Raw genomic sequence first — 24,202 nt, 5'->3', positions numbered from 1 at the left:
CAGATTGAGAGCAGCCCTGAGGAGGACTTGAGGGCATTTATAGATGAAAAACAAAATGAGCTGGTAACATGCTCTAGCAGCCCAGAAAGGCAGCCATATCCTGGGCTACATCAAAAGATGCATGGCCAGCAGGTTGAAGGAGGTGATTTTCCCCCCTCTACTCTGCTCTCATGAGACCCCACCTGCAGTACTGCATCCAGCTCTGGGGCCCCCAGCATAAGGACACAGACATGCTGGAGCAAATCCAGAGAAGGGCCATAAAAACGATCAGAGGGCTGCAGCTCCTCTCCTATGAGGAAAGGCTGAGACAGTTGGAGCTGTTCAGCCTGGAGAAGAGAAGGCTCCAGGAAGACCTTAAGCAGCCTTCTAGCCCTAAAAGGGGGCTACAGGAAAGCTGGAGAGGGACTTTTGACAAGGGCATGTAGTGATAGGACAAGGGGTAACGGCTTTCAACTGAAAGAGGGTAGGTTTAGCTTAGATATAAGGAAGAAATTATTAACTGTGAGGGTGCTGAGGCACTGGAATAAGTTGCTCAGAGAAACTGTGGATGCCCCATCCTTGGAAATGTTCAAGGCCAGGCTGGATGGGGCTTGGAGAAACCTGATCTAGTGGAAGGTGTCCCTGCCCGTGGCAGGGGGGTTGGAAGTAGATGATCCTTACCATCCCTACCAACGCAAACCATTCTATGATTCCATGATTTTAGCATGCTCCTTTGTGACAAAGGAGATTACCCAGATGGGCTCCTGGCAGCATTTTACTCTTTACTCATTGTTTCCCACAGCCCATTTTTAGCCTCTTCCCACACTCTATGGTAAAGCTCCTTCTGCCTGTATGGTGTAAGTGTTACATAGCAATTATAACTTTACAACAGGACAAAGCTTTGTTGTTATTGACACTTGATTCTCAACTCATGTCTCTCACCTGTTAAATTGAGCTGGAAGAAATACAGAGTAAGCCTGGCTGAAACAGCATTTTTGATAGCACTATCATAGAGTCATTTAGGTTGGAAAAGACTCTGAAGATCATCAAGTCCAACCATTAACCCAGGACTGCCAAGTCCGCCACTACACCATCTCCCTAAGCACCGTATTTATGCGGTTTTCTTAAACACCTCCAGGGATGGCGATTCCACCACCTCCCTGGGCAGCCTGTTCAATGCTTGGCCACCCTTGCGGTGAAGAAATGTTTCCCAATATCCAATCTAACCCTCCCCTGGTGCCACTTGAGGCCATTTCCTCTTGTGCTGTTGCTTGTTATCTGGGAGAAGAAACTGACCCCCACCTGCCTACAACCTCTTCAGGCAGTTGTAGAGAGCAGTAATGTCCCCCCCAGCCCCCTTCTCTCCAGGCTACACCCTTTTCCTCATCTTTTGTGGCAATACTCCTTGCTGCACCCAATAAAGGATGGAGATTCCCCTTGGCCCTCCTCCTGTTTTTTGTTAAAAAATACTTTGTTATCTTTCACAGCAGTGGCCATCCTGAGCTCTGGCTGGGGGCTTTTACCTCTCTAATCTTTGCCCTGCATAACCTCACGACAGGCTTGAAGTCCTCAAGAGTTGCCTGCTCTTTCTTCCAATGGTGTTAAACTCTCCTTTTTTCCCCGAGTTCCAGACAAAGCTCTCTGTTCAACCAGGCTGGTGATCTTCCCCGCCAGCTTGCCCTTTGACACATAGTGACAGAATGCTCCTTTAAGGCTTCCTTTTTGAAGAATTCAAGAACATTCACCACCTATTTTATATTTCTACAGAAGTTGAGACAGACAAGCCGTAACAACACTGAAATATGCTTCAGTTTTCTCTAAGGGCTCCGATTCTTCAGCAACATTAACTTACACTGTGATAAGTAATGAGGTTCAGATTCATAGGTGTCTGCTGCTCACCCACTGTATGAAGGAGTGACCTACGCATGAAGGAGCCCACTAAAGCCTACATTCTGAAGCCTAATGTTACAGCATACTGAAGCTGCTGATAGCTGACTTGAAAATGCTGGACTGCCAGTCACAGTTATCCAGAACGTGATTCCCAAGCAAACAGCAGAAAAAGAATGAAAAGCCAGTAAAATATGCTACCAGTCAATGCAACATCCATCACTCATAGCAGTTAGCCACAAACAGTCATGTTTTACGGATATTACAAATTTTGCATTTTATTATTCTGTGGTACAGTGGGAGGGGTCACACAACAAGGCAAGTCCACAGTTTGCTTCACCCAGTGCCCTGATGGGGCAAATACCTTCTCAGTGTACTTTTAACAGATCGAATTACACATTGCTGAAACACCATCTGCAGTTCAAGGAATAATTTTGATAAAATCATGCTAGGAACTGACTCATATGCTATTCTGAGGCCTTGCTACTGTATGCAGAGAAGTAATTCTCAGTATACTGAAACAGCAAGTACTATGATCCTGAAAACATCTCCACAATGTCAAGTACTTATGCACCTATGAAGTCATAACAAAACCTCTGAGTTAGAAACAAAGGGGTTTTTTATGCTTTGCTCTTAAACTGGTTTAAAATAATTTTTCAGCTATTTAAATAGAATTAGGTTTACTGTTACATATTACAGAACTTAATTGGTTTTTTTATCAACTCCAGTAACAAGATATTAATCTATGGAAAATAGCAATGATTGAGGCAAATTAATTTGAAGAATGATAAATTAAAAAGTGTAGCAAAGTACCATTACTTATAAAATTCAATACCATGTGATGTTGCGAGCAGCCTAGAAAAGGACACCTTATTATACCACTAAAACAAAAATACTTCAATGAATTATTTGTGTTGCAGGGAAAAAACCCTCAGATGAACCAGCACTGCATATTACTGAAGATTCACTGATGCAAGCATGTTTTCCTTAAGAGAAAGTACTTTCCCTCTATTACCATCAATAAAATGAACAAAAAAATTTCAAAAACCTGAAATATGACACCCTACCTAACCTCTTCTTTCATTTAAGAAAAACTTGCATAGCTTTTCATCATGCACATCTTCATGCTGAAGTAAATGTCAACTTTAACAGAAACTAGTAGAGGAAGAAATGTTTTATTCTGTTGGATAGGTATTAACCACACAATAAATGCAAGGTACTGTATTAATAGGTATGTTCTTACAATATTCTACCAGACATGCAAACACCAAAGCAAAATGAGGCATGTCATTTTGATAACAGGCTACCGTAACTAGGAAAAACTGTTATATCACCTTAACGTAAAAATAAGACGCGAAGCTTTGAAAACCATTACCTTGATTCTTACTCAGATACATGCCACTCGGAATCATGCTATAGTCAGCTCACAGCATTTGAAATTCAAGTTGCAAGACCTTCAGAAGTTTTGAAAAGTTAATTTACTGTAAAAAATATTTTTTATAATCAAATGGCTTAGTGCTAAGGCAAAACAGTGTAAGACGAGATTTAGAGTTACAGTTCTTTACTAAAGAAGTATCAGTCTTGAAGACTGATATTCTCTGCATATCCACAGGAATAACAGAATGCACCATACCTTCAACTTGCCTTCACTAATACTGCTGGTTTTAAGATAAAAAATATGATGTCCACTATAAAGCATTACATCCTTTAGGCAGAGTCCTTCTGTTTTTGTCTGAATCTGTTCACACACTATAGTAACCTTACAGCTCTTTAGCAATAGTACCAAAAGCTAAAAACACAATGATCTAAATCTTGGATCTTAACAGTATCTGAAGAGCTAACAGAATATAACCTCTCTCTAAAAAGAATCGACTTCTAAGACTTGTTGGTGTTTCAGAAATATCACACTAATTAAAAGGTATTTTTCTTCTCTAGTTAATAAAATGAAATCCAATTTCAAAACATATGTTAATCAAGCAGACACTCAAATCTGAAAATAAGCAATCCAGGAACAATGAAATAACTCCAAAACCAGATGAAAAGACAAAAGGACAATATATTTTTGAAAACTTTGTCCCTAGAACACACTGAAACCTGATAGAAAGATTATGCCTCTGTAAACTTCATGGAGGTAAAAACATGGGAATAACCTGGAAACCTTAATAACATGTGGAAAAACAAAAAAAAAGGGAAAAATTATGCAAAGACTGTGAGTTTGGTTAACTGTTCTGTGGTTTCAAGTTCCTTTTCAAAACCATTGCCTGAAGACTCAAAGAGCCCATTTCTCAAAAACCAGGTCTCAGAATTGTGTAATTGCCATTGCAGGTATCACAGAAGTATTGCACATTGTAGCTGCTATCACTACATTCACATACACGACCTTCCATTACAACCATTTTGACCGCAGAGTTGGCTGCTGGTTCTCCACCTTCCCACCGTACCTTAGGCTAAAAGTACTTTTTCCTCTTATCATGCCATGTTTTATTAGCAAATACTTACATTCTGAATCCTTACTAAAATATTGACCCTTCCCTTGCTTGGCATTTACATGACATTCTTAAACAGAAAAAGCAGAAAACTTTGATTTTACACAAAGGAATACAAAATAATCATAAAAGTCCTAATTAGCAAAGCCATTTTTGACAGGACATTTGACAATGCATCTGACCTAGTCTACAGAACTTTGAAAGTTCAAAATTACAAGAATAGCTACATGAAAAAATAAAACCATCTTCATCTTTTCTTTCACCTCTAGCAACAGATTGTTTTAGTAACATCAATCTGTGTGACAAATTAAGAAATTACCAGGCATTAGAAGGTACCAAGAGTCACAAGGTGGTGAGTCACTATATAACCAGCCAAGCAAACTGACCAAGGAGCTATTAGATTCTGCATTTCTTGCATTTCTGTAAGTGAAACATTCAGAGAAGCTACTTTTTGAACACCTCCTCAGGTCTGCCTGTAGTACAAGAAAAAAATCAGAAAGCCTGAGAACCTGCAGACAAACAGGGAATAAATTGTTATCTCCAGGGATAAAACAACCAACAGGGAGATGATCTTGCACGATGATATTGTTCATCCACCCTTCTTACCAGAAGACCTTTCCTAAAAAAAAACAGTCTGGAAAGAATTTGCCTAAAGTTTGTGGAAGGTCCATTACTGGAGGTTTATAAGAACAAGTCAGATAGAAGTGTGATTTAGTTACAGCTGATCCATCACACAGCAGACTAAAGTCAATGAGCTTTCAAGATAAATCTCTTCACTGTTTTTTTCCCCTCCAAGTCACTGAATTTTGATTGTTACTAAACTTACAATTTCCAGTTTGGTCAACCCTTCAACTCCACATTTTTCTCTAGGGACAGTACAGTAGAAAACTGAAGATATTCAGGTTAGAAGTATTAATATTGTTTCTGACATAATAATACGCTGTCAACTCTCTCTGTAGGTGCTGTTAAAAACAAACAAAACCCACACACTTAAAATTTAATTTTCCTGCAATCAAGCACATAATACTTGACTTTTTTTCACTTCAACACTCAGCTAAATTAATGTGAACATTTGCTATGATAATCAGGACACTATCCTTAAATTCATCTCAACTTGATTAGTGATTAAATTCTTTGATACAATGAAGTTTGGTATATTTTATGAGTAGTAACAGTAAGAAATTCTAGCAATGGGTGAAGGAAAACATACTTTACACTTAACTGCCATTTTTCATTTGGCTGAGATGTAAACAGTTCTTTATTACTATTGTCTTTCCACTTAAAATTCTCCTGACTTGACAGGAAGCCTTTACTTGTGATACAGAAATCCTCCTACCACCTGAGCATGGTGTATTGTGGACTTGAACCTACTTCAGTTTGAATTGTTTTTCTTGGGTGTGACTGGGAGAGGAAGTATCAAAGCATTTGTGCAACTATGAAGTGTACCACAAAAATAGTTTTACCTCTAAAAAATTGAATTTTACTACTGAAAAACTTGGTGTAGAATGGCATACAGTATGAGAGGGACAGTTATATTTTCTTAATTTGTTCTTCAATTTCTGATTTTTTTCTTAATAAATTGTCATGGTTTAACCTGGTAGGCAGCTAAACACAACTCAGCTGTTCACTTGCTCCCCACCACAGTTGGATGGAGAAGAGAATCAGATAAAAAAAAAGTAGTGAAATTCATGGATTGAGACAAAGACAGTTTAATACGACAGGAAAAAAAGGGAAATAAATAAGAATAATTAGAATATTCAAAACAAGTGATGCAAAATGCAATTGTTCACCACCTGTTGACCAATGCCCAGTCAGTTCCTGAGCAGTGGTCCCCTGCCAGCTTTTCCCCTAGTTTATTATACTAAGCATGACATCATATGGTATGCAATATTTTTTGGCCAGTCTGCATCAGATGTCCTGGCTGTATCTCCTCCCAGCTTCATGTGTCCCCAAAGCAAGTGCTGGCAAGGCAGCACGAAAAGCTGAAGAGTCCCTGACCACTGCTTAGCAGCAACCAAAACCTTCAGCATATTATCAACATTACTCTCATCCTAAACCCAAAACACAGCACAATACCATCTACTAGAAAGAAATTTAACTATCCCAGCCAAAACCAGGACATAATTCAAATCAGAAAACCATCCAAGTTAGAAAGCTAGACTTAGCTTAATTGGTCTTAGCAGTCTCTGGTTGTTCTCCCTTCAAGCCTCAGTCAAACTATAGCTGCAGTTTCAGCAAATGCTCTCAGGAGTCTCGTATTAGGTGAACTAAATTATACCACAGCAACTCAGACACAGATTCATACTTTTGACAAAATTTACAGATAAAACCCCTCTTCTCCTTGGTTCCTCAGTAGCTCCTCTCATCCTCAAGACTATTTACATGAAGCAGATAATATCCCTTAAAAAAAAAAATCATCAACACTAACAGCTGTCTTTATGTAGTTCATTTACTAACAAAAAGTTAGCAGAAAGCTGAGCAGCCACAAAAGACATGGCTACTTTATCCTGCCTGAAATTTTGAATTATTTCTTATGTTCTATTAAGGTCTGTATGCTTATTTTAAGTAAAAGAAACAAAGTCTTTAATATATGCTCTTATTGAAGGGAAAGCATCAACACTCTTAAGTGAGATGTAGTAGATTTGATTTATGGATCGTGTTTTCAAAAAATTTACCTTTTAAACTAAGGTAAGGCATAGATCTGCCAAAGGTTCATTATAAAAGGATTTGACAATAAGAATTAATACAATAAATAATATGTAATACGTTTAATGTACACAAAAATGTCAATAAAATCAGTAAAGTGCCATTATGATTACCTGACAAGAACGAAACTGGTTGACTAGCAGCGTACATCTCTGTGGGTCTTTTCTTCCATCCAAACTGTCCAGTTCAGCTGCTACTTGATTTAGTTCCTCATCAGCATAGTAGAACTGAGCAAGGAGCTGTGGGTCTGTTCTCTGTAGTGGAAACAGAGACATATACAAAATGACATGATTTTTGCAAATAAAAACCCACTTCAGCTAATTTATTGCATTTTTTTTTTTTTTTTACATTTAAGCCAGATAAATAAGAGTGCTTTTGAGATATTTATGCACACTTAGAAATTTTTTCTACCTTGAAAAAAAACCCAAAACCTCTCACCTAATGAACTTGAGGCATTACTCAGCTACTGTTATCTCCAAAACCATCCTGGCATTCTTACTACTTGTGCCATAATTATCTGGTGAAGTAAACAACTGAATCACCAGTTTTGTTTATTAAACACTTCAGTTCTAGGCAAAACAAGACAAAGTTGCGTTCCAAATTAAAAAAAAACAAACCACCCCCCCTGAAATCTATCAAGCAATGTGATATTCTACCAAGCACTGTGGTAACCCCTGCAACACAATGGACACTGCTACCTGGTCAGAATCTTCACTTTGAGTATCACAAGAATCAAGCCACAGAAGGTAAAAGGTACTGAATCTACCAGATACATTACCATAGACAAACAGATGTAAAGACTTCACAAAGCAAATAATGTGACTAAACAAGGCATTACAGCATGACAACTATGCCACAAGTCTTCCAAGTGGCTAAGGACAGAGTTATCACAAAGGATTTTTTGCCACATAAAAACAAAACAGCAATTTTAACAGCAATAACAGAAAAATGAAACAATACAACACCAAAAAGAGACATATTAATAAAATTTTATCCCTTTTATTAGTAGTAAATAATAGTAAAAAAAAATAAATAGTAGTAAAAGAGCTACTCCCTCCCTCTTCCTACCTGCAGGCGCCAGCAACTTGGTTAAACATTTATGGGCTTAGATAAGACAACCTCATGTTATTCTGAAGTAGTCATCAGTAAAACTTACACAGATTTGTCAGAGATGTATATAAAATCAAGATAGTTGTTTTTAATCACAGCATCAGAAACATTAATAAACTAACTGTAGACTGGGTATTACAGTTAGTTGTCACTAGATGAAAGAAAAAACCCACGTGATACTACTGAAAAATAGCTGCAAAGTGTCTGAAATTGATTCTTAATGCACTGAAAAATGAAGCAATACAAAAATACTTTTAGAAGGACCTATTTATGTGTAGAACCAGTAAAAATAGAGACAAAGTTGTATGGAAGCATTTCCCAGAGACTCAAACATTGGGATAAAACGACAACATAGGAGAGAACTTCCAGGTACAGAAATCCATTGGGTTAAAAGAAAACATTGCTTTTATAAACTAAAGTTAATAGCAACAGCATAGAAATTACCCAGTAACACATTTTCCATGACAACTAAGTAAGATGTACAAGATGAGTACAGCAGAGCAAAACATGTACCAACAGAAACAAATGTAATACAGTGAAGAAATTAGTCAACAACTAAACTGAAGATAACATCACTTTAAAAGTCAACATCACCAAATGCAACAAATGGCAAATGACAAAACCACTGAGGGTATAATGAGAGGTATCTTGTAAACCGTAGCATTTTCTCTCTGAAACATTTTCAGTATTGTAAAAGGACAAAACACCAAAAGTTCTTAAGGGATTGGCATACGGATGCAGTGGTATCAGAAATGCTGCTCTAAGCAAACCACAGGTTTAAAGCACTAATAGAGGTGATAAAGGCATATTGGAAAGCTGAATCTCATGCTTCACATAAACCCAGTTCTGCAGCGCTAGTCCAGAAGACAGGAACTGTCTTCGATCACACAGAAAGATTAATGGCAACCCTCTGCCAACAGCAAAACAGGTTCAGAAGCAGTGAGAGCACTATTAAATGGTGTCAGGAGTCCCTGAAAAAACACACTTATTTTTGCTTCTTACTTCCAAAAAAAATTTCAACATAAGATACCACACCATATTGTTAAAATCCCTATTTTAGCCTCCACAAAATACATATCCTGCAAAAGAATCCTTTCAGGCCTTCATAGTGCAAAAGCATTAAAACCTGCACAGCTGTTCAGTCCCTGAAAAGGAGTAACAGAGTATTAACAGCTTTTGAAGAAAACAGTATACATCCTCCATACTTGACAGGATCAAGGAGTCAGGTGATGCTAAATACGCCCTCAGTGTTACATGCTGAATTGGTTCCCAGTCAGCAACTTAATGAGACAACAGCAATCCACCCTGAAAACAGAGGCATCAACTCCTGTTCCTACATGCCTTACTTGTGCATGAATACAGTGATTTTAAGGCAACCTTTAATATTGCTGTGAACAGTCACACTGCCCAGCAGCTTCCTACACCACTACTTCACACCACCCAAATTCTGAAGCAAGTCAGAAATGAAAAGTATTTTCAGGCAGTTGAAATGTTGTAACCAAAGTGTTAGTTTCTTTTCTTCTTTAAGCAGCCACTATTTACAAAACACAGAGCCTTTCTAATCATATTCTTCCTCTTAATAATAGATGACATTGAAAGTATTAAGTAGTTTCAATACCCAAGTATAAACTCTCAAAAATTTACAGTCTTGCATAATGTCTTCACTACAGCCTGCCCAGGGAGAAAAGTAAAGCTTGCAATATATGGTCAGGGAAGGAAACAAAATTCAAAATGAACGATAATAAGAGGGAAAGCCTATAATTAAACTACCAAACTTAATTTTGTCTAGCTCTAAGTTTCTGCATTTATAAAGTAAGGCTTAGTAAAGCATTTCTTTCAGCATTTCCACTACCCAACTATATTATTTCAGATTTTTACTTTTTTCATCAGCACTTATCCACATTAGTTAAAACTTTCTAGACAAAGTTGTTAACTAAAGATGCAGGAGAAGTGTAGAATTGCGGCAAAGCATGACTGCTGATTTATAAACATCTAAATTCTACTGGGGAAGCAAAATAAGGCAGTTTATTAAGACTGGTCTCAAGCAAAACAAGTAAGGCTGGCTGAGATACTTGCTCCCATGTGGCTGATCTTTTAAATTGAAGGAACAATAGTTTTAATTGAGTTCTCTCTACTGTGTTATGTTTGGTGTGGATTAGTTGCATGATCTTTGATTAACTGTGTCAATCATATGTGGTCCCTGGCAAGCCTAAGCTGCATGACACTAAATCTCTTCACAGGGGGCCATTTAAAGCAAATAACCACAACTTTCTAAACTCAATTTGTTCCAATTGGTAGCAGAAAATAAGAGATAGTGCCATGCTCAAAGCCAATGTTTACTTTCAGTTTATGCAACATATGGTTTAGTTATTTCCCTCCAAATTACTTATTATTCCTTGGCAGAATAAGAATTAGTAATTCCCATTCTCAGAGGCTCAAATTAATAGAAAGACTTCATGTGAAAGCACCTAATCCAGAACCTACCACTCATCCTGGTAGTTTGTTTCAGGAATTAATCACATTTACCACCAAATTATGCAACTAAATTCTTGTTTTGATTTGCTGGACTTCAACTTCTAGATACTACTCATTTTACCTTTTTCCACTAAAGCACCAAGTACTTATTTGACTTTCTCCATATCCACAGACTGTAGAAGCCCCTTTAACCATGCTGCTGCTGTAGGTTGCACATACAGTTTTGATTTTTGGAGGGAATTTTTGCTGGGCTCTGAGTAAGTTTGTGTGTGGTGGTATTGTTGTGGTTTTCAGTCTGTTACCATCCCAACACTGTCCTGAGTATGAGCTATCCAAGTAGCAACCTCATTCTACAGGTATACCCTGTGCCTTCTGTCTTAGTACTTGTTTATATTCAACAACCAACATTCAAAAGGATTCAGCCCAGCAAATGGTCCAAGTTATCCTGCGTACCTATATGGCCAGGACATAATTTACCATACCACTGGAGTACATTCACAGATTTGAAATCAGCACTTAGGTGAGTCGTAACTTACTATCCTGATTTTATGATATACATCAATTATCACTCCACTCAGTACAAAGACCAGAATCAGCACGCCATCAGTTACTTTTTTTTAAACACTTAGCCATGTCATGTAATACTGCATTATTTGTCTTTTTTGTGAAAGATCACTCGCTGAATATTTGTTTTAATGACTTTTACTATTTATTAGGTACCACTCCCATTAGGTCAGAGATCAAAATCACAAGACTGCCTGCCATCCGCAAGGTCAGTATAAAACTGTTCACACGAAAAAGTTGCATTAACTCTTGCACCAGTTACACTCGAGTTTTGCCCATGAAGTCCCACCAGTAAAGAGCAACTAGGATGAGGTTGCACAATGAATTTTGATTTGATTTTTCAAACAGGATGTATACTGACTATACTTTCCTTTTAAAAGGAAAACAAATTAAGAGACCTGTTACAGGTTATTAAACCAGTAACAGGTCTATAAGATTACTTAATTGCATGTTACCAGCTGAAGAGATGGTATTCTCACATCTTGTAAACAAGTTGGTCTACCAAAACCAGAGGCTGTTATATAAATAAAAGTGTCAACTAACTGGGAAAGGAAGAAATTCTAGCACAGATTTCCCAATCAGGACAGAAGCAAACAGCTGGATGGAAAACTGATACTACAATGAGAAGCCAGGGTGCCAACATATCCATCTCAAACGATACAGTAATTCTAGAAACTCCTTGAAAAGAATCTCCTTGAAATAATACATTTCCAGAAATAAGAGGTGTTCTTGGGGAAGATTTTCTCCTTTTGAAACAAGCTTGCAAGTGTCTTTGATGTGATTTTTAACAACAGCCTTCAAGTATCAATACTGCTTCTCTTCAAGTAACACATAAAATATGCATCACCTTAAACATAACTGACAGCAGCCCATAACTGGAACATGAAAGGGAATGTATCCCTCCCATTTCCACGATCCTTTGTAGAAAAGTAAAGGTATTGTTGAGGCTTTTTCTTTTACTGGCACTACAACACGAACAGAGCCCCCACCACCACAAAAAGAGACAGAAGACATAATCCCAAATGAGCCAAAGGAAAAACAGAAGCAAGGTAACCATGCAAATGAGCCAGATCCCAGCTAATGATACGACTATCTTCTGATGCCTGTCAGTTATCGTCTGGAAAATAATATTCATAATTCTGAACTGCTGATCTAAAGGCTTCAGGACAACAGCTAAACCCCAACCATGCCTAAAATAAAATCCACAGACCCAAGATGAAAGGCTCCAGATCTCACTTGTTCAGTGGCATTTTTCCAACACTAAGAATTTATGTCTTTCCCATATGCTCAGAAACCCTGACTTGATCCCTATGGAAAGAAACTATATGAAAGTATTCATTAAATGCATTTTGCTGATGGCAAATCCAGATTGCTTTTCAATAAGGAAACAAAGTAAACCTACATCCATCAGGGTAACTTTTCAAGGTAGTACTTGGTAAAAAGTGCCTTTACCAAATACATGTATTTTGTTACACATTGCAGAAACTGCATTCACAATCACAGGGCAATATTGGGCAACAGGCCATGCGCAGTACTTTTTAATTGCTGTAGGTGCCACACAATGCTACCCTTCCTTAGCCAGGAAGGTTAATAAACATCAACTACCTGCTCAACAATTTCTGTTCTGCCACAACTCTTTAACAGCTCAGGTAAAACACTTTACAGAAAGGCCATGGCATTCACATCAGTGGAACTGTGTTTCATCTATGTAGGTTCCTTTATTCCCCCTTTAGGAAGGGAAAGGATGGTATAAATGTTTCTATTACTGCGGGCCCAGTTCTCAGTCTAAATCTGTTGCCTACTCCATTTTCAGGGAACTGAAAGAAATGCGTTGTCACATACCCAGATATAAAGGGTCAACCTCAAACTTTCCATTCCCCGAAATAAATGCTGGCATTATCAGACACTGCCAAATACAAACCATTACTGCATAGCACAGAAATCAGAAAAAGGACTTCAGAATTGAAAGCACATAAAGTTTGAGATGAGAATTTGGAAATGGTGTAAATTAAGAACATGATCCTACACTGCAACGTACAGAAAACGTCACCCTAACAATTTGGAAAAGAACTCAATTGTATGAGCTGTAATGTTCTGTGCACAAGGCACAAGAATTAGGTCCTAAGCAGTTTAAATACAGCCAGTGATGAGGCAACACAGTATTTTTAAAGCTTACAGTTGATGTTGCATGTAGCTACTTTTAAGCTAATTAAATTTAACTAAGACTTATGAGAAGGAAAAAGTGTTTTGTCCCAAAGCAATAGGATTTAGGCACAACATCCCAAGTTTATTTATTGTGAACATTAAGAGACTTCCAGTGAGAGAAAATTACCCAATTGAAAACTGACTATGCCAGTCACATTTGTACTAGTAGGCTTAACTGGCAGATGACAAATTCCACAGATACAAGGTATTCCTTCAGAAAAGAATACCAGCAAGTTCTTTACATCAGTTGATTTTTCACTTCATATGTAAGCAAATGTACTTACATCATTCCTCTGGACAGGTCCTTTGAATCTTGCATTGATTTCCAAGTGCTAACAAATAACCATAAGAAACAATCATACTCTAACAGGAAAGCGACCCAAAATTTCAGGTAACTAAATTCAAGTTTCAATTTTTAGTAGCAATTTTTTTTTCTTCCTATTAAAGAAGAACCCTGCTACTCCAAGTAAGCAGTTGTTTTGGGGCCTTCGTTGTTTGGATTTCAGTTTTTGTTGTGTTTTTTCTTTTTCCTTTTAATCTACCAACTAATTGAAGTACTAGCCATCAAGGAAAAAATTCCCCTCAACATGCATATTTTGTAAAATAGGATGAAGTCTTAAAAGTGGTGTGGCACATGCATAAAAAGAAAAAGGAATCTAAAATGAATATGACAATTTGGAATTGGTTGTGAGGATACATAAACAACAAGCACTATGAGAAAAGCTACAGCCTGCTTAAAGCTTTGCCAGCTGCTCTGTGCTTATCTACAGAATATCATTACACAAGCAAGACAGACAGGTGAACAGCTTGTTAACAAAATAAAACAGTAGCAGCACCTTAAGCAAACACCCTCCCCCCAGAAAAATCAGTGAGATAATGATTTATAGGAAAACAAAAATCAGGTGGATGTTTTTGCAATACAAGCACAGTCTCCCCACACACATTTAAGTGCTTCTTTTCCCCTACAGAATGGTTTAATACCAGCCCTCAAAGGAAAATCTGATAGCTGTTACACTGAACTGGAGCAGCAAATATTTGAGACTGCCACACAGTCCATTTTCACTCATGGTGAATTAAGTCACTGCACAGTTTCTATTTTTGAGTGTTCATAATACTAATCTAGAAAAGCATGAGCTCAAATCCATATTTTCTGGGGAAAATACATAAGCATATGCTGAAAATGTATTACTTAAGCTTTCGGACATGTGTTCTGCTGAATAGGAGCACCCAGCAGCTGAACCATAGCTTACATTTCTAGTAAAGATAGACAGACTTCAGGAATAGAAAGGGGGTTTGCTGTGGAGAAGTCAACATGCTAAGCAGGTGTAAGAAGTGATGGAGCAGCCCCTTCTTCCATGTGAAGAGTGGGTAACTTGCAATACTGCCTCCACACCCAGCCTATAGAAGGTTATTTTTAACTAGCAAGAACTCTTCCCCAAATTGAGTCTGTTTTGCCCACAGCAGTAACTGGTGAGTGATCTCCCTGTCTTTATTGCGACCCACAAGCTTTTTCATCCTATTTTCTCCCTCTGGTCTGTTGAGAAGCAGGGTGAAAGCACAGCTGGGTGGCCATCTGGCAGCCAGCCAAGGTCACCCCACCCCACTGAACTTGTAAAACACTTAGCAAAAGCCACCTCCTGCAGCTAATATATCAAGAGTTTGACCTTAAGATAATCACATTTCACTCTCAGCTGCTGCAAAACCATAAAGGTTAAAGAACAAATATTTACTTAGAAGCAGCAAATTCAGCTTGTCAGGATACATATCAAAACAGGCAAATCACTCTTTAAATGCTCTTAGGCAGTTTGCCTCAAATTTGTCTAGATTGTTTTATTTAAACTCAAACATTACATTAAGTATCTCTTCAAACAAAATAGGTAACAAATCACTAAGAACATTGCAGAATCTATCAACATGACAGCCAATTTAGCACCTTGTTGATTTATTACATTCAATTTGAGATCTACAGCCCCCCCATTTTACAGAAGAATGGCATAGCATTTGGAAGTGGCACCAAACTATTTTTCTTCAAGTAATGCAAACCCCTCCATCTTGCTACACTGCATGTATTTGCAACTTCCAGCATTAGGGGACTTAACCCACCACAGGTTATGTTACAACATGTTTTATGGATGTATCTAAATATTTAACAGTTTCTAAACACTGAGGCAAATTATGCCCTCTTTGACATGTCCTCAATGTTAATGTCTTTCTAATGATTAGTTTGCTATACCCTTTTTTCCCTTCAGAATCAGGCTTCACTCAAAAAAAAAACAAACACAAAAATCCAAAACCCAACAAAGAACAACTGAAAACCTCAAAACCCCCACTACATGCAGCAGAAGGATTGCTTTGCAACCTCTTTTCAGCTCCACCTTGTTTTAGCATGTACATATCCTAATAAGATGATTTTTTTTCCCCTCCCAGGTCTGTAGTTCCAGTATTTTGCTCACGCATAGCAGACCTGGTAGAATGCCAATTTTGCCTTGCTCTTCAGTACCAACCTGTTTTGAAGAATCTGCCACATACAGCATTTCACTTCTGGATCATGAAATAAATGTCTCCGTCCATGCCCTGATTAACTAACTGTAATAAGAGGGAAACCTAACCCAGCAACGAGTTCAAGCCTGCTGACTATAAAACAGTTACACTATAGTCTCTCAGGTATTAACAGGCATAGCACATTCCTTAGGTTTCCTCATATTCAAAGTGCATCTTTATATTTCTTTGCCCCAGCAAACTTGCTTATGATGAGTCTGAGGTGTTCTATATTATTTTAATAAAAGCACAGTCATCTGTGTAAAGTTGTTCATACATAACCTCATTTGCCTTGTGGGAGGCTTTCAGTAAGCTCAGGTCGAACACCTTGCCAGATGTTCAGGATTTAACTACCTTGGCATCATATCACTAGCACAATCAATCATTGCAACAAAAAGGATTTCATCAGAACTTTGTTCCGAAACGCATCTGTTCAAGCCCACAGTGATGAAAGAAACTGCTTTTACGGCCCTGACCACACAAACTTTTCACAGCTTCTGCCTTCTAACAATAGCTTCAAATGAATGTCTGCATACGTAAATCTTTTTATCTTACTTCCAGTATTTCAGCTACAGCACATAAAAAAGTAGCTTTCTGAGTGTCATAAGTCAAACTTGATTTCCTATTCCGTCTTCCAGATAACAAGAAGCTTCAACTGATGTTTGTCTTGTGCTCACCACAGCACCCATCTGTGAAGATTCATCCATGTCTAATAACAAACGCACTCAAGGCACAGTCTTTCAGGCAGAGTACTTAACATTATCTCTCTTAGCAGAAAGTCCTCATCTACTTTCAGGCAGGGACCTACCTAAAGTTGTAAGAAACTTTAAGGACCTTCATGACTTTTAAGGACTTGATACAGAGATCAGTATTCTTTTTCCAAGCATGCCTGAAGGTGAATAGTGGCTTTGAAAATTACCAGAAAATGCAAAAGAACAGAGTGAGGAGAAAGGCACCAGACAGACCAACAATGGGATCACAGAGGACTTTAGAACATGCTTTTAAAAACTTTTTAAACAGTATGGACTGTTTAAAATAATGGACTATAAAAAATAATAATATTCAAGTACACAAAAATCATGTATTTGCTGCAAGACAGTAAACTAGCTGGATGACAACGCATGGCAGAAGGCTCCCCTGCGCTCCTGCTACCACCCCTGCTGAACTGAATCTTTTTGCTCAATTAGGCATTCCTGGGTCTATTCAGACAGTAACTTCAAGGTTCGTCCTTGGTCTCCTGGTCACGCAGAAAATCTCTCCTGGGAAACAAATGGGTTTGTACAGCTATTCCCATTTTCTGTGCTAGCTCAGTTTTAGTTTGACCGTTTCTCCACATTAGCATGCAAGTTGGCTAAGCTGTATCAATCTTTAGCTATTCCCCCCCTGCCCAAACAGGTTCCTTTTAAATCAACACACAGAATGCACAAAAACTAAGCAGAACTTAAATACCAACATGAATGCTTTTCTGATATATCTATTTTCCCAAGGTGGACAGTTCTATATTCATTTGTTTAGGGGAAATTAAACTAAAAAACCCCAAATACCCCAAACCCTCTGTCAATACCTTTCGGCAATTCATACAAGGATTTAAAAATCACACACTGCCTCTTCCAGCAAGATCAAGTTTCTCAGACCTGCTGCCTGTTTAGGTAAATATAAAAATTACCAACACAATTCTGGTGCTACCTATTTAACAAAGAGACCCTTTTCCCACATTCCCAAAAACACCTTTCAGGCAAACTATAATGTGTACAGCCTATTGCCTATTATTCTTTATTGATCAGCAATACCACTTTCACATTACAACTACACATGTTCAGGTTCTCCCCACATGCATTCTGCAAATTTCTGGTTACCAAGTATTTTCTCTAGTATGCTAAAGGACAGAGGAGGCAAAGGTATTAATTGCATAACTGCTGCTAAAAAGAAACGCATAACCAGTAATGCTTATTGTAATATTTACAATGCTTTGGCAAGGATACAATTCAAACTAGTTCTCCTTTGTTATATTCCATAACAATATCAAAAACAACGCTCCACTTGAAATACCCAAAAAAAGAAAGTCTTATCTGTGAAAAACAAAGCATGTCTAAGCAACACAGAAATATTAATTTATACATGTACAATTCACTTCAATTTCAATGTAAACACTTACTGCAGGTATTGTCAGCAGACAACAGTAACCTTAGTCTTCCACCACAGCTGAATGTCCTTCCCTACCATCACTGCTCAGCACTGGCTCTGCAACTCAGACTTCAGAAATTAACACTAACTAGAGACCACACCAAAACGAGAGACAGACTCATGACTTTTCTCACATATAATGGGGCAAATAACTGTAGTGTTTCCAAAGCATTAGGGAACAACACCTGCTGTAGTAGTCATAGCTCACATTTCAATGACCCAAGTTAAAAAGTTCAATTGGTTTTGCTGTGAATATTACATTTGACAGAAGGTTCAGAGTACATGCAGTCTTGGATCAAAGCTAAGCATTGATTTTCAATTGAGAAACGGAATATTCTTCTCTGAAGAAAAATACTCAACATAAGATCAAAGTGTCAAGAAAGTTGCTTAATAACTCTGAAATCAAAGTTACTAATTATTCCCAGTAATTTCAAGACTCCTCTGAACATACATGGTAATAGCTGCATCCAGCCTGACTTACACAACTGTCCAACCTAGAGTCACATGATCACTTTACTTGCTTAAAAACACAGGAAATTGCTCCAAAACTAACAAGACAAAAATAACAACTGTCATCTCCCATCCCTCAGGTTTTTCCTGCACAAGCCTTTCTGTTTTGTGTAACAAAAGCCAAGTAGAGGTCGGAACTTGGAAGTATTTTCCAGCTGTGGTCTTTGCTTGAACCAGACAAGTCTCCCTCCAGCCCAATCAATACTTCATTGTTCCATTCAAAGGTTCAAAGACAAAAGCTACAGAAAGACCCCTCTAGATTTGCCACAAGCACAGCAGTACAATTTCCTTCTGAAGGTGAGACGCATCTGTTCAAACCTACTGAACTAAAAAAAAAAAAAAATCTTTTTTGCCCTCACTTGCTACCTTAGAGACCACGCTGCCTTCCATCCAAATTTATCTCCAGTACCTGTAAGCCTTTTCAGTTTTGCTACCTCCAGCAGCGGTTACTGTTGCACCAGACCTGAGCCCAGCTCTACTTTAATCTTCAAAACACAGTATGACATGGGCAAGCCTGCAGACTGCAAACGCCTGCAGAACTTGAGAGGACTACCAATGATGATCTAAAAAAATCTCAAATCATTTTTAAACACTAAAACCCCTCTTTCAATATATATGACCCAAACAACTGCTGAGAAATACCTAAAGGAGAGTTATATTTTGCACTTTTGTGGTGATTTGCAAACACACAATTAATAGCGAGTCTTACAATAACACTTTAGGTTATTCCTCCAAGTTAGCTTATCTAGTCAGGCAATCGTTTCTTTATGTAATAAATAATTTATAACTTCTAAAGAAACATTGTTTTCCTTATCAAAATATATGTGGACTATAGTATTCCCTTTCGAAGAAAGTATTGTGGAGACTGATAATTTTTTTAAAAAAAATTGCAAATATATATGTCAATATAATGTAACTCAGGTTTTTTTGTACCTACTATTTGTTTGCTTTGATATACTTGTTATGTTATTTGTAATCATCAATGATATACATTAAAAAATCATTACAAGTTAGGATAAAACAGAACATAACCAATTAAAGGCTCTGTTCAAGACAACACATTAACTTCAGAGGATGATGTTATCACATCCTCAAATTGCGCTGTGAACAGACACCATTCAAAATTATGAATAACTTCCATGATTACAGTATGTGTTGAGAAACATTTTTTATTCATTTACTTTTTGAATTGAGACAAAAATAAAGTCTAGAATTTATCAACTAGAGATGACAGGCAGAAGAATATAGCCTGGAACACATTAAGTTTGAGGATATGCATCTATTTTTGAGGAATATTGAAGTTTATTTATACTCAACAAAATATAATTATGTTTTTAAAATGGACTGAAAAAATAGCAATGTAATTCAAGCTGTCATTATGCTTTTCTCCAAGCAGTACTGCTTGATTGTTTATGTTACTACCTACAACATTCTACCAACTAGTCAGTTCCCAATACCACCTAAGACAAAGGAAAGGGCATTAACTATGGGAGAGGGTGTGTGTAATTACAGGAAGATGGTGAAAGTACCAACTGATTATAATAGGATGACTTATTTCAGGAATATGCACTTATATATTTCTTCCTTATAGAGCAAAATAATATGGCAAAAAATGATGGCAAAAGTTAAATTTCAAGAGGTATATGAATACAGACTGCTTCACAAAAAACAGTTTGAGACAGGCAGTGGCTGCATGTAAATTACACAAAATCCACATGTGGAATATAGTAGTCATTGTTTAACATGTCACTAAACACTGCAATAAGGCAGGCAATAAAAATCTGAAGTACAGAATACAAAAACCCCAAAAAATACTCAGCTAAAGACAGAAGCTAAACCATCTATCAGTGTTGAGAACAGGACAAATATAGGAAAGGTATCACTAAAAAGATGGATTTATAAGTTCAACACAAACCTCACCTCCGAAAAGCATCTCCACATTCCCAAGTAAACCCACTCTTGCTAGATCACTGGAAAAGCCATTACAAACATCTTTATTTCCCAGGAAATAATTTCATTAGAAAAAACATGAAAAACCACAAGACTCCTAGATTTCATAATAATTATATATGTTTCTAATCAGAAAGCCATTAGCACTTGTGAAGAGCAGATGTGTACATAAAAGAGCTTGTCTTATATACACCAAATTTCTACAAATGACCCTAAGAAGGCTGTGGTCTGCCACCCCACCTTTATCAGGGTGCCATTCGTTCCTCTCATGTAGTACATGTGGCTCCATGTTACTGCCGCAGCTGGAATACTGGGCTGAGTGCAGGTCCAGGTGGCTCAACAGAGTCTTGTTACTGAGCAGATAGAAGAAGTTTCTCTTATACACTTGATTTCTCTCTGGACATCTTGTTAGATAGAACTTGTAAAGTACTTAGAGCAAAATAGACTGCAGGAAAAAGATTGAAAACTTTTTTCTTCAGTTCCTCTTTAACTCATTCTGTCCAGGCCAATACTGATTCAACATCCATCCCTGTGTATGATCCTCTGCAATACATGGGAACACTCTCCAGCACACCACCATTACACACTTCAGAAATTAACTATAGAAGACAACGTGACTCTCATACTTTTCATTTCACATACTAACTTGCAATAGATGATGCTAAAGTCTTGCCTTAGTGCACCTCACTACAAGCATCACTCAATACAGGAGGCTGTAATCTGGGTAAACCAAACCCACTCTATGGTGTCAACTTCCAAAAAACAGGCTGAAGCCACAATATTGTTACCAAAAGCTTACTGCTTAACAGCTACACCATAGAAAAACAGCTGAAACTATACAAAAAAGCAAGGTTTTCACTCATTCCCTGGGACACCCCAAAGTCTCAGGCTGCTAGAAGCCAGATACAACTACACTACGTGCAGCCACAGCAAACATGAATTTGTTTTGGCAGAGTAGGCTTCCTCACTCACTGAACCATCTTTCCCCATGTATGAAGCACATGTGACTGCATTGTACCTCCAAGTCCTACAGCACTCTTCAATTTTCCAGCTTCCTTCACCCTGCTAGTACAAAGCACATTGCTCCTTACCAAGGAACCAAGGCTTTTGTTTAAAAGGACATAAAGTAATAGAGGGAGGGCTACTCCGGCAACTATTTTTAGCTGGAGATAAGTTCTTTAAAGTCACTTCCTGAAAAACAGTACCTGTGTTCAAACAACAGATGATGAAAAGCAATGTGCTAACTAAGGACATGACCCAGAAAGTCGTATTTCTTCCAGAGGGAATAACACCTGAATTCATTTCAAACATGGGTTTTCTCTGTGCCTATTTTTAAAACCAGGCCTAAACCTAGAGTTGTACTCAAAGCTACTGTTCGGTATTCACAGTAGTCTAGCCATGTTTAGGATATTCACCCCAAAACCTGCTACTATCCCCAAGGCTGTTTTGTTGCTAGCATGTCTAGCCTTGAGAGAAATAAGTTATATTTATCTGAAGAAAAAGTTAAGGAATTAAACCATAATAAAACATGGTATGTATTCACTATATCTGATTATGAGAATTGTTTTCATGCATAAGGGACTTACATAATAGGAATAACCCCTTCCTTTTCAGCCCACAGCTGAGGGCTGGAAAACCTACAACACACACAAAAATCGAATCTCTTATCATAACAGGAGCCTCTTCAGTAAAGACACGAGTCTGGTGTCATGGTAAGACCTCAGCTACAGGAGGTTGTCCAAGACCCTACCAGCATTTTAGCTGGATGAAACATGATAATTTGCAATTTAAAAAAGCCCAAACAAACCAAAAGCCAGTAAAGTATCCTTCTCTTCATTTTCCATCACATGTCACTAAACATATGGTTTTATCAAGCTGTGTACTATTCTTTTGTGTTACCTCAAAATTTCTAGAAAGGCTCAAAACAAACAAGGAAAAAATACGAACTGACTCTTGAGAGACACACAACCTTAACCAGAGAGAGCAGCTTGCACAAACCCATAACGTAAAATACTATCAGAAATTTACATACCCAAAAAAGCAGCCTTCCACTAAATACATGTCTTGTACAGGTAATGATAATTATGATGTTTGTTGGGAGAGAGAGATCCTAAACATCAGACCATCACTCACATCCAGAGAATAGCAAGCAGTGTACTGTTAAAATTCATTATCTATACTTCGGCTGTTTATAAAGAACACAGCATGCCCCTTTCCCTTAAGGGAAAGAAAAGTCTGGATTCAGTGCTCTACACAGCTCAGAGTTCTCAAATCACAGATGATCACAAATTTACCATCCCAGTCACTACTATTGTTTTACATACTTAGAAAAGATATGAATAGACATGCTTGGTACTGAAACACTAATCTGTCCTCGTCTCCTGACTAAGCTAGTAGTGCATTGCTTCACATTCCCACCTGACTTAGACACAGAGCTTTCTAGACCCTTATCCAGCCTAGCCAAAAATACCACCTAGACAGGGATAACTCACTCTGAGGACTTCCTCCCCATTCATAAAAACCAGTGCAGCTGCTAGCTGGCAAGAGAGTCATAAAGTACCCATTTTTTCAGAATATTTCTTAGCTTTGTCTGTCCAGTGGGACCAACAAAAATCTCACTCAGGACAAAAAGCCACAGCACCCTAGGAAGAAGGAGGGGAAGGTGTAACACTGAGCCACATAAAGGTGGGGGTGGGGTACAGACCAGGTTGGTACAGTCAAATTACACCACATTCCCCCGAGAACTGAGCATTAAGCATCTGGTCTAGTTTATAGTGTCATATCCTAAGACAATACACCTCTGCAACAGAATGACTGCTCAGCCCCACAACACACCATGAATGCACAGTAAAGAATAAAAACTAACCAAACAATTCTGCTCATTCCCAAGCACAATACGGCCAGGAACTAACATATGCAGACATTCCCTTCAAAACTTTATAGTTCTGTGCAGCAGATGGCTTAGCTGTGCTAAAATACTTCTGCAGTACAAGATGTGTTCATTCATGGAAGCTCTTGCTACTCAATTTCCCCATTTGTCCTCTAGGACCAGGCTACTGAGGCAGCCCTCTGCTGACATGCCATTTCTCCTCAGAAAAAAAAAAAAGTTAAGACTGAAGTGGAAAAGTTGACATCATACCTGATGGCTCCAAACTGCACACACTTTATCCACCTGGGCTTATCCCCAAAAAAATCTTCCACAGAAAATCAGGTAAGGTGTAAAGAACCAAGGTTAATTTCAAGAAAAATCAGTAGTCACTTCCCAGGGAAGACAGATGTGATGCTTTAGCCGCCCAATGCCATAAACTTGTTCTGACAGCTTTGCATCAAACAGAAGTAAGATGCCTATGAATTGAGATCAAACCGACCAAGACTGAAACACTGGCAGAACAGTAATACTGAGAGAAAATGGCAAAACAAGAGAGAAAGAAGGATTTCCCTGGAAACTGCATCTACTACTGGGCTAAGGCAAGAATTATCTTTCAATATTTTTTCCTATGACTGATGGAAAAAATGTTGGATTAAAACTCCATTCTGCCTGTAATAAGCTCCACTGAATATACTAAATGCATTCCAAAAAAGCTAATCTTTACCCATATGCTGGCAAT

General features: G+C 38.0%; 1 protein-coding gene across 4 annotated transcripts in view; it reads right to left on the bottom strand.

Annotated features, from left to right (window-relative positions):
* ZFYVE28 (zinc finger FYVE-type containing 28) overlaps nucleotides 1-24,202 on the bottom strand; it is a 165,865-nt gene that overhangs the window by 78,975 nt on the left and 62,688 nt on the right. For all 4 annotated transcript variants that reach the window (XM_056351085.1, XM_056351104.1, XM_056351075.1 and 1 more), the window contains exon 2: nucleotides 7,172-7,312. In XM_056351085.1, coding sequence (XP_056207060.1) covers nucleotides 7,172-7,312 — 141 coding nt within the window. The remainder of the gene's footprint in view (nucleotides 1-7,171; nucleotides 7,313-24,202) is intronic.

The sequence above is a fragment of the Falco biarmicus genome, chromosome 1 (genome assembly GCF_023638135.1).
Source record: "Falco biarmicus isolate bFalBia1 chromosome 1, bFalBia1.pri, whole genome shotgun sequence".
NCBI lineage: Eukaryota > Metazoa > Chordata > Aves > Falconiformes > Falconidae > Falco > Falco biarmicus.
The sequence above is the reverse complement of the archived record's forward strand: the minus strand, read 5'-3'. Positions and strand labels throughout refer to the sequence as shown.